The following is a 15,505-nucleotide window of genomic DNA, read 5'->3' as shown; positions in this document are numbered from 1 at the left end:
TATATAATGTAATCGCGTATCTCATAAGAAATGGTTTTCTACGCTTTTTTTTAAATAGAAATTAGGCGCTGAATGAATTCGGACCGTTGTACTTCACCTTTTTTTATGGTATAAGGAATATATAGCTTATAACTGCCTCATAATACGCATGACCGTCGTTTAAATTCTCCGAAGAGCAGACGATATTTTTCGCATGCCGCGCGATGTTCAGAATCATTCGAATTCGTCATTGTCGAAAAAAGAGTGACAAAAAATAGTTCTGAATTAAACATTAATTGCTGTCTTGATATTTGTTCGAGTCAATCGGTGTCAAGGTTACGCGGAGAGAATTGTCAGTTCTTACATTATCGTAACTCATAATTCATACGTGTATAAACGTATATTTATAAGTTGATATAAAACAGATCCGAAAAAATCTCTACCGTGGTTATATTTCTATTTTTACAATTCAAATATTTACGACAAAGTGAATTAATGTACTATAATTTTTTTCATTTTCGTAGCAACTCAGTGATCGCAGTTTTGGTATGCCGGATACATAATTGTAAACAGGTCTTCGTATTCTAAATTCTATCCTATCTAAACAATTATTTCTACTGATTCTTGCGCCTCGTCAAAATGGCATTACGTCCTACGTTGTCCAGTTATGATTATTAATAAATGACCGCATCAGCGTTCAGAAGATATATTTTCAATGCAAGTGAAATGCACTTCGTTGATTGAAAAAGTTGGTTTTTCTCGTTCTTCGGCGTGTAAAATTTGGTAAAATTTTCGAAAACAGTTTTTTAGACAGGACGATTGTGATAAGTCGTCAATTTCATCCATCTTATATACTTATATTATATACATACTTTTTTATACGACTTCGAAATTCTGTGATACAGGCATGAACAAGCAATCTTTCAAGTGTTCAATATTTCGAAACACTGCAATCACTCGCGAGTGTTTGAAAAGAGCTATAAAGTTATGTACATTTATTTCTTTCTTATTATACTACTACGCAGGAGAAAAAAAGGCTGGTCGAAACGGCGTAGAATTCTCCATAAGCGTTAAGTACACATTTTGATCATACTGCAACCATATCGTAATATACATCAACGATGACAACGAAACTGGAGGGATTGTGGTGCAAAGTATTATCCGTATCACTAATCGGAGTGACGCAAACCTAAGGATTTTTTAATTTTTATGATATTCAAGGTGAAAACGTGATATGCCTACATTCGAAATACAATGCACATACATACATAGGTATATATAATATCTAGCCCAATTATCGTAAATAATTACACCATAACCCAGAGTATTCGCTCACAAACATTTGATACCATTTTTTAGTTCTAGACAAGAACAAGATCGAGTGAATTGAACGCACCGCTGAATGATTATTCGGAAAAATTTACAATGTTGACCTACAGTAATGCAAGAGTGATTTTTCGCCGGGAAAACTCCTATGTATTCTAAAAATTTTATCAAGATAGCATTCTTTATCTATATTTGTCTTATAAAAATTGCTATTCGAATACGGTAAAAAACTGTAAACACAGGCATACAATAAATTTAAAAATTATGGTTATGACATGATGTCTTCATACAGCCATTTTAATCGTTTTTTGCCATCTTATTGTGGTGATTGGTAATTTTATTAATCATTTTATACCGAGTCTTGGTATGAACGAGACATGTAGGTAATCGGTAAATTGCATTCAATTAAAAGTTTAAACGTCTTTAATTGCCACAATCAAATATTTCTAAAATGAATGTATTCGTTATTTATAGGCATACGTAATTGCCAAACCGTGTCTTTTAATCTGTGGCCGCAAAATACGTCTGTTTCGTTAAGAACGTGTTTCGCCACTCGCAAATTAGTTTTCGGCATATTCCCAATTTTTTTCAAAACTAGCAATTAATATCATTTTTAACACGGCCTGACTTCTATAAGGTTCTGATATCACACAAGCATTAGCATAATTTATTTTACAAATTTTAACTCACAATCCGTCTTAGCAAAATAATTTTTTTGCTTCGCAATTTATTTTTCGAACGCATCAGTGAGATGTATTGAACTGTGTGTGTTGCAACTTGCATACTTGTACCTTCTTATCTGTAATTGTATCACAATTACAGTGCGACTGTAAACGTAAGTGTTTATCAGCTTAATATCGAGTAATTAAATTCACCGACATAGTTATTCAAAATTGATTATATTATACACCCTGCACAGACAACTGGATACTTTGATTTGGACATTAATTCACCAAGGTACATTTGACAATATTTATAGAAAGATATCAGTTACTAATGAAAATCGAGTCATCCTTTCTTTTACGTTTACGTTATAATCATTGCACGAAAGGTGCGACACATAAACTTCAGATTCATATTTATATAACAACTAATTATTCGCATTAACATATAACTGTAGATTCATTTTCCCTGAGTCATTATGTCTCACAGCCTGTTTGAATGAGTATAATTTAAGTGATGAAGTAATGATGTCACGTCACTCAGAAGCAGAGTGAGTGACTTATTCTTCATAAATCTACAAAACACACGCTGTTGTTTGTTGTGAGGAGTGGGAACCACCTCCACATCTTATCTTTATAAATATATATGAAGTTTGTGACGTACATGTTAACAATGACTCGCCGAAAGTCTACAGCAGGGTGTTTCCGCGTGTGTGCTGCAGGCTTCGATAGGATAGATTAAATTTATTCCTCTGGATTTTAGAAAATATTTAATAAAATCATAGAATTATTCTTTATAGAAACATTTTTATTCATGAGAGTACCACAGATTACGGACAGGTGAAGAATTTAATAAAAGTGCGAAATGGATCCGGTTAGAAAAAATTTCATTCGCTGCAAGGTCCTCATCGACAGTCCCTAAGAAATTATTAAGCCTAATCGGATGAAATGTGTTTGGAAAATTAAATATTCCTCGGAGATGAGCACCAAGTTGTCAGACCGTATTAACACATTCGTTTATAAAACAGTGACCATATAGACATAAAAAAAAGTATAGTTACTCTAAAAGACTCTTATTCAATTTACATGAAGTTTGGTCAAAAATTTTTCATTATTAGTTTATATCCATTATTTTTCACGGCCAAAACTCAAAACAGTACAACTTCAGTGATTTAGATCAATTGTAAACGAGATCTGCTCCACAATTCAAGCCTTCCAATTTGAGCAACTTTCCAAAGCAAGTTTTTCAGTTCCGTGTGTACTAGTGTTTTTCTTAATAACCTTCTTTATGATTTGAGTCCATCGACATCTTTGCTTTTGCGTGCAAAATCTTTTGTTCAATTTGTGTGATAGAATATTCACTTATTTCATCAGCAGCAATTTTGGAATGCTTAACCAATATTACAAAATTGTAGAAAATTGCTAATATGGAATGTGGAATTTTTAAAGGAGTCACAAACCTGTACACAGTATAAGACGTTTAATGGGAGCAACAGGGAGTTGTTTTCATGAATTTTTGAATTACAACTCACGATATTTCGTTATCCATGGTTTCATGCAACTTACCTTCAGTATAGAACTTTGAACTGCCAATGCCGTCAAAAATTTTGAACGCACATTTATACTTCTGAAAAATAATTCATCAGTTACGTACATTTATCCATCACCATACAGATGTGTAATCTTACATACCTGCGCAATATTAATCGAAGCTTTAACTTAATCGGGTGTTGTGACTCGTGCACTAACGTCTATCGTTTCTCATATTATACTTACATATGCGATATGTACACATCAAATTGCGTAATAAGAAACCATTCCCTCGCACAGCTTGTGATAAAATATTATTTTCAATGAAAACGTTACCAGCCAAGTCACAGTTGTACGAGCCTTTAACTTCTTCCAACTTCGGGCGAACTTCAATGTACGTGGCTATGCCTGTGCTTAAGAATATAATGATATACGGGAAATGGGTTGGCAGCCATATGACAACCAGAGAAAAAAATCTTTTGTTCTCTTCAACTTTATTTAGACGCCAGCATAAAACTTCGTCAGCAACATATGCAAGGTCGAACAGTTGATAGTTTAATCAAAGAGACCGAATCCCATGTCATCATCTTCTTCCTCAGATTCTTCCTTCTTTTCTTCTTTCTTCTCTGCAGCTGGGGCCGCAGCAGCAGCAACTGGAGCAGTAGCCGCAGCAGCTGCAGCAAATTTGCTGGGATCCTATGGCAATGGACGCAAAAGTTTGTCAATACAGATGGGTATTTCTTTCAAGTACCGTAGTAACTCAAGTCATCATCTAATCATTTGTCGTGTGTGTATATATATATAATACACACAATATAAATAATATTATATATATATATATATAAAATTTTGCTACTGAAACATTCATAGGTACCAAAGAAATATATAAGATGTTTTACATAAAACTATAAATCACATCTTCAAAATATTTTTAAAAATTTAGCAGAACGCATTTTTACTTGGACTTGAATAAGTGATTAATGGAAAATTTCATGACGAAAATTTACTTGCTACTGGCGCCACAATAAAAATTGAGGTACAGTTAAAGTTATTCAGACAGCGTTTCAACGCGAAATATCAACTGAGAAAAGGCATGCTAGTGGGTTCAGCTATTTCTAGCTCTAGCATGTGAATTCTTTTCTTCAGACGCGTGAGGCTTTCATCATTAATTCATTAGTTACTGATAAGTAGAACTGTATTATTTTATATTATTCATAATTGCAATGTAAAAATAAAAACAGTTCACCTTGATGTATTCTTTGATGGTGGTGGCTTCTTTGAACTCAACGTCCGTGGTAGCAGCAAGGGCGAGCAAGTTCTTGAACCCGTTGGCGATACTATGAGGTGCACTCGCAATGGTAGGATATCCAATAGCCAAACAGACGGAAGCCAGGTTGGCAACACCAACCATGAACTTTGCGCGCAAATCCTCGGGCTTAATGTCCAAGATTTCAGGAGCAAATATGGTGCCAGAGTCGTAAACTTGTTCAACCAAAAGACCGTATGAGAAAGGAGAGATGTTCAACATGTTCAAAAGGGTAGCTTCTGAAGCTCCAACTTTGTCACCAGGCTTCAAAATGTGCACATCATTCTGTAATATTAAGTTAGAGTTGAGAACACAGTGGAATGCTTGTTACTTTACATAATGTTATAAATATAATGAGTTCATCTAAGTCCAATTTCAATAAGAAATTCCATATATCTAAATATAAAATTTTTTTCAAATTCTTGTTATTGTTTTGCCATGGTACTTACAATGATTTCAATGGTACCCTTGGAAATCTTGGTCGGGATGCTCAAAGCTTGGAAGAAAGAAGTTTTCTCAGGACCCAAGCCCGTATTCTGAGCAGGGATGATGACGCTCAATGGTGCAATGGCGCCAGCCCTAGCTGGAGCACGAACTTTGTTCTCAATTAACTTGTCCCTAACTTCGACCAGGTCTCCACGAGTGAACACAAATCCAACATTGCCACGGATATGCGGTAGAAGTTTTTCTAATGCTTGGTTTCGTTCAATGTGACCGCGAATCGCCTTACGCATCATGGTGTTCTTGCCCATAAGCACAACTGCGGTGCCACGTAGAGACATACGAATCTGCTGCATCTGTTTTGAGCCAACATTGTCTGCGCCCACGATGAAACATTTTGGATAGTCATCCAGAAGTTGCTGCAAACATCAAGATAGTACGAAAATGAATAACAGATATCAGGGCTGTGTACTCTTGTTTTCAAAAATTTGTAATACTTATGGAACAGTTTTAATAATGCCACTAATCTAACAAATGATGGATATATATCTTTTACTCAAATAATAATATTTGTTCTCTTTCTTTCGTGTGATACATATTCTTAATTTTGCAACTTTAGATATTTTGTTCCTTTGATAAAATTGAAATTTCTATTATCCCCGATCAAATATAATCACTTTTTTAATTTTTGTAAAAAAAATGTTGTGTGTATAACCTTATATTTACATGCAATAAATCTGTAATATATTCTTGGGATTGAAAAATTATAATAAGTGTATTATTGAAAGTTATATAGCTACATGTGTTGCAAGCACAGTAACTTATAATTTTATTTCTTCAGTTGATGACCGAAATAAGAAAATAGCTGAATGCAGTGAAGTTATAATGACATAAACGAATCAACTTCATTTCAACGGCGAACTATGGTTTACCTACAATGAGTTTGGTGAAGTAGTTTGACTTCCATGTTGCTTTGTCCTCCCTACCCATCTTTACGTGCGTGTAGGGATACCTCGAAGGAGTTTAAGGGCTAAAAAAAAAAACGAGAACGAGGTTACATTACATATTCTTTTGGTCCATGAGAATCATGTACCGTATTCTAGGACACCGCTGGTTTGAGTAAAATTAAAGTTTAGTCAGCTCACAGGTTGACAAAGCCGGTCGGCATATGTGAAGCGTGGCCTGATTGCCACGAGCACATGTTCGCAACAAGTTTCAGCACATTTTAATGTAAAACAATTCCCATCGATGGTAATGAACATTATTTTCTGTAAATCGATTGCGATAACTTATAGTTTTCATATTATTGTGATTTTAGGAAGTGCCGGATTCAGTGGAAATTACGACAAATCGGGACTATAATCAACGTGCGTACCTCAGCAGGATGAACGGGCGTAATGGTAGAGAAAGCGGATGTCACCCTGGCGCAGGCAAGGATGCCAGGAAATACGAGATGTCTCTAATGCCAACCAATCAACTCGCGACCATCATCGCACGTGCGTTCCGAAATCCACACTTCGTGTTGTTGGTAATTTTATTCTCTTTCACGCTCTCGAGTTTATGACTGGCTGTGCCTCTATCTTAGGAAGTTTTTAGCGCTGCCAACAAATTTCGGAACGCACCGTAAATAATCCAATCTAGGGATCCTAGGCCAAACTTTCGCCTACTCATCTCTGTTATTAGTAGGTAACCGCACTTTTCAAACACTCAACTAAGGAGATTTTATTTATTGAAATATTGGTATAATAATCATTACGTATAATATACTTCCTGAATCAAGTAAATCTGTCAGCATTGTTGTTTCTTAACTAAAATTTCTCATGCCCAGGGACGAAAATAATTTCGAGATATGTACTTACATTCACACATTGACTGTGGAATTCTTCAGTTATATCGAGGTATCTCTAAGTAACGATAGTGTTGCACGTGATTCTTTATTCTACAATATTGAGCTACACTAAAAAATATGCCTGTACACGTTCACCAATTGTAAAATTATATAGCATTAACAGATAGAGTTAAATTAAATTTGTTATGAACGTACAAGTGACTTACCAGAGTAACTTGACCTTATGAAGTTATAGGTAATTTTACCATTCGCACACAAAAAAAAATATGAAATTGAAACTTTAATATTATTATTATTATTATTGAATACTGCGCTTAAGTGTGAAGTAACCAGACGCTACAGAACAAACTGCCCTCACATTTATAGATACAATTAAAATGTTTAAACAAGAAAAAAAAACCGAATACATTTACATGAATAAGTTCTTTAATAGATGAAAAATGTACATGTGCAGGCAGTTTATTTTGTACAATTACACTCCGACATTGATTTGGGGGGTCTGCGCAATCATTTATGTATAAAAATATAAAGTAGTAGTGAAAATTTTCATCTCCGTAATTAGAAATATTGAAGCTTTTTGTTTCTGAAGATTAGTATTTGTATTCATCGTACTCCTTTTAAGACGTAATTAACCACTACGTATGTACAGTTGCTTAAATTTAAACAAGTCAATTGAGATACCTTACAAGGATAACGTACAGATACTGATCTATTGTAATAGTCCTTCATTTTCTTCCAACTCTTAATTTATAATTATTATAGAACCCCCTTTTTCGAATCCTTGGAACAGAAATGTTGGCCTGCTTGAACTTGTTAAAATTTAAATAATAATCTGAGGTAGCACGCTTATTGTACTTTTGAAATAAATGACCTTACTAAGTGCCAGTATTCTGTGTCCTCAGAAAGCACAATCATATTAAGTTCCAGCTTTGAAAATGCATGATGTGTACGTATATATCTTATTAAGGTGGGATCACATATAATTAATTTCATCCGCACTTAAAAGTTCAATAGTTATTCGTTTTGTGCTTAGAAATATCATTCAATGATCACAAAAGTTTCTTCCACTTTCTTGGTTTTTCTTTTTATCAACTTCTACCTACTACTTTTCTCACTTTTCGACACATAAAAAAAAGCTTATAGAAAAATACTATAGACCTATCCATAAAAAATAATACATAATTAAAATTAACAACAGGTTGTCTGGATACCTAGCTAGCAGTAATTATAAAAAGTGTCTTCAAAAAAGTTGAGAGACATTAAAATTTCTTGCATTGAATGTGGCGTCGCTTACTCGTCCGTTGGATGATAATATGGTTAATCATTAGCTTAATTATTTTAATCAGTACTAGATTGAGTTATGAAACTATCGTGATTGCGGAGTAACCAGCATAAAACCAACTTTTTCATGAGCGTAAGCTAAGTTCTTTGCTAGTCCAGAAGTGCAACCATGTTGTTGAATCGTTTGGAATCTGAAAGTTCGGAAGTTTTTCTCACTATCAATGTATGTGACGGCAGCCATCAAAGGACACATTATGATCTTGGTGTGGTCTAAGAAGTTTATCTGAAAAAAAAGTAGTTGACATATATATTTATGCAACACTGGCCAGTCACAATGTTCATACGAACTCCACAATTTTTTCACATTGTACAAACAGATGGATGTCAGAGATGAAAAAGAAAAACTGTGTGAGTTATAATTACTTGTACAGATCCATTAGTCAGCTGCATAACTACAGCGCTTTGCGTTCTAAACCACTGATGCATGTAGGGAATCCTGGACATTGAATCACTTTGCTTAACAGCCACCGATCCCCCAGCTTTCATTAGATGTTCATTCATGTAACGTTGAAAATAGTTCAACAGCTTCATCTTCTTGTCCAGGTGACCCGGATAGTCCTTAACTGTATGGTATTCTTCTGATCCTTCACGATTTATGTAATGAACATTGAAACCGTTCGCAAGCATTATCAGACGTGTTCCGTCGTTGTACATCACACCAACTCCTTCGTCAGATAATTGGTATCCAAAGCCATATTTGTCTGAGTAGTCCACCCATTTACTGATCCAAACAAATGGTTGTGCATCTGGATCTGTCATCTCATCTAAAGTAGTTGAAGAAAGAAAGAAACAAAGAAAAAAACACCACGTCATTGGAGTTCACGTTGAAAAATCTAGTATCGTACACATCAATATACAATGTGTGTTTAACAATGGAAGACAGAGATGAGTTGTTGAACCATCGATGACGACGAAAAAAAAATATCACGTTGAAAAGTTACTCATTCAACTTCAGAAAACACCAAAATAAAGTGAAATGCACTCTAAATACGTCAAATTTAGTAGGTGTGAACCTTAAGAGAGAGACTGCTTATAGTACAATAGCAATAAGTTCAAGAGCAATGGAATTTTGTTCACCTTAAATAGGTATTGACAGAAAGAATACACACTTGTATCAAATAATTTCTCTGTTAACAGCAATTCATTCACAGGGAAACAGTGCACATCAATATTGTTACTGTCATGCATTTAACTGACCAACATTTTTATCACTGGTTGATAATAGAACAGGTAATAAATAAGAGTCAAAGTATTTATACAGACTCAAATAAAGCAATTCCAGAAACAAGTATGGTGATGTTTTGTGAAAATAATTTACATGTACATCTACTTTGTTTTCAATCAAAAAGTCAGATACACTCAACAATCTGCTGTAATAGAGATACTTCTGCATGAATTTCAGATATATGTTGATTAAAAATGAATAAAGGTAATTCAAACGAGCAAAGTTTCTAGTCATGCTACGAAAATTTGATGATTGACCAGGACAATTTTCACTGATTATTTTTACTTAGAATGTTGGTGACCTGTTTCAAACTAAAACGGTTCAGTTGTAATGATTGTAGTCTTAAATATTGGAAATAAGTAGATATAATAGGGTGGCGACAATTTTGCTCAAATAAAACTCTCTGACTTTTCCCATCAGAAAATTCAGAATTCTTTGAAGTTTTCCCACAAAACTTAAGTAATATTGGGCAGCTTTTATGACCAAAATCTCGCGAAATTGCGCACCTTGAATATATAAATTTGGATCTAAAAAACAAATAGTATTGCTTTGTTTCACACAAAATAATTAGAGATTAAACAATACCATTTCTGAAAGTTAGATTAACTGAATTTACGAAGCATAGCTGAAGACTGAAAACGAATTATAAAAAAAAAGTATGTTTTTTCCCTACAATCCATCATAATTCCCTGACTTTTCCCGATAGACGAAATTTCCTGACTATTCCTGGATTTCTTAGTCTGTCGCCACCCTGTTATAGGTCCTCAATTTGCAGCAATAGAAGCATTGATTACTGAACAAAGACACATTGTATATTAATATTATACACGGATTGGAAGAACCATGCCTGATGTTTCCAGGGTAATCTGATAGGATCTTGGCCGTTCTGTATTGGAAATATACAGTATCAATTAGTGAAATTAAAACTGGTTGTTAGTAGTGTAATATTTGTGGCTGGAATAGTATGTGAATTTACTACTTTTCGTGTGGCGTCATATATGTCTATGTACCTCCAAAAGCGATGAGGTCCACGGCAGGCTTAGTTTTGAGTACAGTTGCTAATTGTTCTTTTAGTGTGAGTAACATCTTCTTTATATCGAGACCCAATTTTTTTTCTTCACTCATTTCGATACCTTTACCCTTGAGAGCAGGACTTTGCGGAACTCTGAATAGGACATCATTTATATCTCCACATCCATTTCCATTCATTTCAGTTAACGGCTTACGCTGATTGTGCATTTCCAATGCATCCATACGAGGTGCCATTGTGAGGCAAGATATTGGAAGACTTGTTGGCAAGAATCCTATGAATTTGGTAAATAATAACGAATTTAATTTCTTGACTTTCAGACAACTCATTTGTACACTTAAATCGTACGGTACCATTCACTTTTAAGAAATTGGTTATTTCTGTACGAAGCAGCTGTTTATGCTTCTAATTTATGAATTTTAACCTGAGAAAGTAAATATTTCATACCAGATGTGAAGAATACATCTTTGATCAGTTTGTTAACACTGGGCCGTTTAGTGGGATTCCCTTGAAGCATGTTGGCAATCATATTCATTGCAGCTTTGCTTAGAAAAGCTGGAGTTTTGTATTGCACTTGTTTTATCCTAGCATATGTTTCCCTGAGGCTTGATGTTTCGAAAGGTGGTTTTCCCACAAGAAGAGTGTACATTATACATCCGATACTCCAGATGTCAACTTCATAGGAATGCCCAGATTTCATCAGAATTTCTGGAGCTATGTAATTTGGAGTTCCGCACAAAGTTCTATTTTCCGAAATTAAATCAAAGTAGTTTATTAACATTCGAAGACCAGCTACTTGGAATAAGTTTTAGATCAATTATGTCTCTAAATAAAGCTTGAAGTGGATAACATTAACATAACAAAGGTTTTTCTTAAGTACCTATTTTGGAACTTTAGGAATGAAAGAAATGAATTTTTCAATTATCACCATGTTAACATTACAAACTTGATCCCCATAAACGTATAATAATAATTGAATAAGGAGATTACTTTTTCCTTTCTCCATCATGTTCTAGTTTTGTAGCTAATCCGAAGTCACCTATTTTTACTTGTAATTCGTCGTCTAGGAAAAGGTTCCCTAGTTTCAGATCTCGATGTATTATTTTATTCTTGTGCAGATAGGCGACACCATCCAAGATCTGTTTCATGTAATAGCGTGTTTCACACTCTGTCAGAGCTTTCCTTCTTTTGTGCAACTCCATCATTGACTGAAAGAATAAGTATAACGAATCAGATATATATCGCCATGGTATTCCAATTTGTATACTGGAGGAAAGTGTGTCTGATATTGTGCAAACAAGAAAATGGTGATTAGAAGTCTTACATGAATTAAACGTATATTCCTTACATTTGAAAAAGTAATATGGCTTTCTCTGAAAAGATGCATAAAATATAAAAGGTTGATGTGAAATCTTTACCCTTTTACGACAAAGTTCCAATATGATATAAATATTTTGGATATCTTCAAAGAATCCATGAAACCCGACGATATGTCTGTGTGTGAGACTTTGATGAATATGTATTTCCTGCGTCATTTTGTCACGCTGATTGACTTTTGTCAGTATTGATTTGGGTACAATTTTTCCAGCAAATACATGATGAGACTTCGATTCCTTGATCTCGTAACATTTTGCAAATCCACCCTAGAAAAAATATAACACAATACAGATTCGCCACAACATATTTTTTGTGATCATTCCTCATTATAAAATATAAAATTTTCATTCATAAGATTCATCTTAAACACTATTTTATTAATCAAATGATTCCTTAAAATATTAGCTGATACAAAGTTGTTTCACAAAATTCTGTTTTGCTTAAATAAAATTATTAGGAAGCCTAGAACTGAAGGTATATCAGAATTCACGGGGTGACTAATACGCTCTACTTTACTGTTAAAAGATATCTTTTGGGCAAATAATAATTCTATCTGACATTTGCGGGCATGTTATGTGAAATTAGCAAATAAATTTCGAATGGTAAGTTACTGCTAATGTAATGCTTGATGGGGTTTTGAATACAGCAATGTTTTTTTGAAAAACATTACAAGGCTAAGAGCAACAAGTGTTTGGATATATCTAGGTGAAAGGCTGAAAGCTGTATGACGAATGACGTTTTGGACTTAATCCACCAGTAATAACATCAATTTCTCAGAGCATATATTTCCGGGCACAACAGAAAATCAACAATGGGCTTGATGGTGGCATAGTGTTCAAAAATTTGACCTTGCAGAAGCCCGAATCAGGACTATTGACACTGCATGCAAAACGTAGTGTAATTAGTTGTAAGGAATAAAGAAAACATGAACGAAAGATTTAGATTGATGTGTAATACAGAGAAGAATGATTAATCGGAAAAGAAGAGAGTAATAACGATAAATCAGTTGTCCCGCAATACTGTTCGAAGGAATTAATGTGTTTGTGTCAGAATCTGATTGTTTGATCAATTCGCCTTCAATCTACTGATTCCCAGAAAGTTGAAATGGCTTTAGGATCGACTCATTTTTGGCTTCGCGCTCAAAGCCGGCGATCGAGGATTTTGCTATTTTTCGGCTTGGGAAGGATGCAAGAGAGACAACACGTTGATTAATATTCGAGGAGACTCACCTTTCCGAAGAAACGACCTTTAATATAGCTCTTTCCCGTATTTCCATCGTGGATTATATCGGGAATAACGTTGTCTTTGTCATGTTTAGACATCTTTATTGTAATCCGGGTAATTCGAGCCACAGTCCAGTATAGGTATAAAACTTAGAAATCGGTTAAAATCACAGTTATAAGACACGTAGTAACACCGAAGGCCGCTTCTCTTGGTTACTCGCCCTCAACTGGCTGCTGTTTCGTGTTGAACGGGCAACGGATTCTAATGTTTGAATCCAGATGTTCCAGCCAATAGCGTACGTCCCACTTGTCACGTGACATCCGAATTTTCTGTTGTTGGTACGCTTCGCCATCGAGGCTTTACCCATGGGCAGCCTGTACAGTATTTTTCGATGAGCATTAATTAAACTTGATCAGTAAGAGCACTGAACAGTGCTCGTAGTGTATATCGGAACATATCCCAAGATCTTGGTCAAATTTTGTAGAGTTTCTTGCACTCTTTTGAAATATGCAGAGAAAGTTCAAGATTTTCGAAAACTGACGAAACGTCGTTCGTTTTTCGAAAATTAGGGAAACCCAATTTTCGTGATTTTTATTGAAAATTTTACACGGTATGTGAGGTGATATAATTGATATATCCTATAAGTTTCATTGATGTTAAGACCGCTTCATATCGAGAAAAAATATTTCGTGCTTCACAGAAATTTGCCAATCTTTGTGCTGGTGTCGACTTTATGGGCATTATTGTGGGATGTATTCAGATTTTCTAATCCAAATAATATTACTCAAATTTGATACACTCATACCTGGAGGAATAAATGACCAGACATCGTATGATGTATGACATTGAAGACCACATATCAATTTGCTGGTAAAGACTAACAAAAAAAAAAAACACAAAATACCGGTCAAAACATTCAAATCAGGGATTTATTGGAGTAAAAACAATATCGTGTAAATCCTAATTTCTAATCAAACAGCAGTTCGATCGTTTTTACAACTATAGTCTTGGATGCTTGGCCGTTCTGAATACTCAATACTATAGTTGTCCGAATATTCACTTACTTTCACGTTCCACACGTAACATTTTTGTATGCTTCATATCGGAAAAAAATAAATATCGTAAAAAATCCCTTTTGTATTTCTTTACTATTATTTCCTTTAAAGGAATAAGAGTTTGAAAAATATTCATTGTCAGTTGCAAACTGACACTACCGCCTATATCGAGCCAATGCCGATTTCACTAAAAGACGATACAGGTTGAATCTGATTGGCCAATAAATTCGGACCTAAGCACACTACTAGCAAAAATGTGCCACGCAACACGAAACTAACGGAACCGACCGTTTTAGTTAGATATTAAAAATGTATAATTACCCGCATCGTCACGCGTTCTTAGCGGTTGTCATATATGCACCTAAATCGCAAGACGCTAGATATTTACCCAATCGTGTATTATATCGTCGAATTGACGGGACCAATAAAATGTTGAGTACAGTACCTTAAGCGGGTACCCTGGTCGATTTCGACATTGGCGAATGTATCTCCAAATATCAAAGTCCGCATATCTCAAACGTGAAGAAGGTAATGCTGAACAAAAACGATACAATACATTTTCAATTAATGCAGAAATAAAGAAATGGCATGAATTCTACGAATTTACTATTGCGATTTCTTAGAATCCATACCATTTCTTTATTTTTGCGTCAAATGAAATTATATCGGAGTGTGTTTGTTCAGAATTGCGTATAAAATGGGGCTGTTGGGCCCTTTTTTCGCGCTTGAGATACGTGATTTCGGTATTTGGAGATTTATACGAGAACGTCGTAATCAAGTAAACCACCCCTTTAAAGTTTTTTAAACACTGAATTGAAAATCAGAATTTCACCTAGTACAAGTATATTAATAATTTCGTAAAGGTTTCACACGATATCAAACTTCGGAAAATATTTACTGTATTTATTCGCGAGATGATGGGGACTGATTGTTTGAAGATCAAATCGAAACCCTAAATATCAATGATTCTTCATGAGACCACTATAAGTTCTTGTCACCTTATATTCATTTAATCAACCATTATTGCCTCTCAAGGGTGGAAATTCATATTATGGCAGTTCTATTTTCAGACAAAAAATGTTATCATACCGCAGATGAAAAATAATGTGAAGAGTTTTTTATTGGAATAATATATTGCATTCATTTTTTAACAAACAATA

At 34.6% G+C, this 15,505-nt stretch overlaps 2 protein-coding genes and 2 long non-coding RNA genes across 4 annotated transcripts; 2 read left to right on the top strand and 2 right to left on the bottom strand.

Annotated features, from left to right (window-relative positions):
- Nucleotides 1–3,974: 3,974 nt before the first annotated feature.
- On the bottom strand, nucleotides 3,975–6,726 carry LOC124303401 (60S acidic ribosomal protein P0). The gene is made up of 5 exons (XM_046760555.1): nucleotides 6,620–6,726; nucleotides 6,181–6,274; nucleotides 5,253–5,663; nucleotides 4,744–5,088; nucleotides 3,975–4,193 (listed from the first exon to the last, which is right to left on the bottom strand). The coding sequence occupies exons 2-5, from the start codon at nucleotides 6,232–6,234 to the stop codon at nucleotides 4,053–4,055; spliced, it is 951 nt and encodes a 316-aa protein (XP_046616511.1). The 5' UTR covers nucleotides 6,235–6,274; nucleotides 6,620–6,726; the 3' UTR covers nucleotides 3,975–4,052.
- LOC124303403 (uncharacterized) lies at nucleotides 6,270–8,344 on the top strand. The gene is made up of 2 exons (XR_006907913.1): nucleotides 6,270–6,495; nucleotides 6,563–8,344. It is a non-coding gene; the product is annotated as an uncharacterized LOC124303403 (long non-coding RNA).
- On the bottom strand, nucleotides 7,880–13,539 carry LOC124303399 (serine/threonine-protein kinase polo). The gene is made up of 7 exons (XM_046760551.1): nucleotides 13,296–13,539; nucleotides 12,108–12,332; nucleotides 11,680–11,897; nucleotides 11,137–11,432; nucleotides 10,670–10,963; nucleotides 8,798–9,198; nucleotides 7,880–8,657 (listed from the first exon to the last, which is right to left on the bottom strand). Exons 1-7 carry the CDS (start codon nucleotides 13,386–13,388, stop codon nucleotides 8,460–8,462), a joined length of 1,725 nt encoding a protein of 574 aa, XP_046616507.1. The 5' UTR covers nucleotides 13,389–13,539; the 3' UTR covers nucleotides 7,880–8,459.
- A 154-nt stretch (nucleotides 13,540–13,693) lies between these two features.
- Nucleotides 13,694–14,214, top strand: LOC124303404 (uncharacterized). The gene is made up of 2 exons (XR_006907914.1): nucleotides 13,694–13,900; nucleotides 13,991–14,214. It is a non-coding gene; the product is annotated as an uncharacterized LOC124303404 (long non-coding RNA).
- The last annotated feature ends 1,291 nt before the right edge of the window (nucleotides 14,215–15,505 follow it).

The sequence above is a fragment of the Neodiprion virginianus genome, chromosome 4, assembly GCF_021901495.1.
Source record: "Neodiprion virginianus isolate iyNeoVirg1 chromosome 4, iyNeoVirg1.1, whole genome shotgun sequence".
Lineage (NCBI taxonomy): Eukaryota > Metazoa > Arthropoda > Insecta > Hymenoptera > Diprionidae > Neodiprion > Neodiprion virginianus.
Note: the sequence above shows the minus strand (reverse complement) of the source record. Positions and strands in the feature narration are given on the sequence as shown.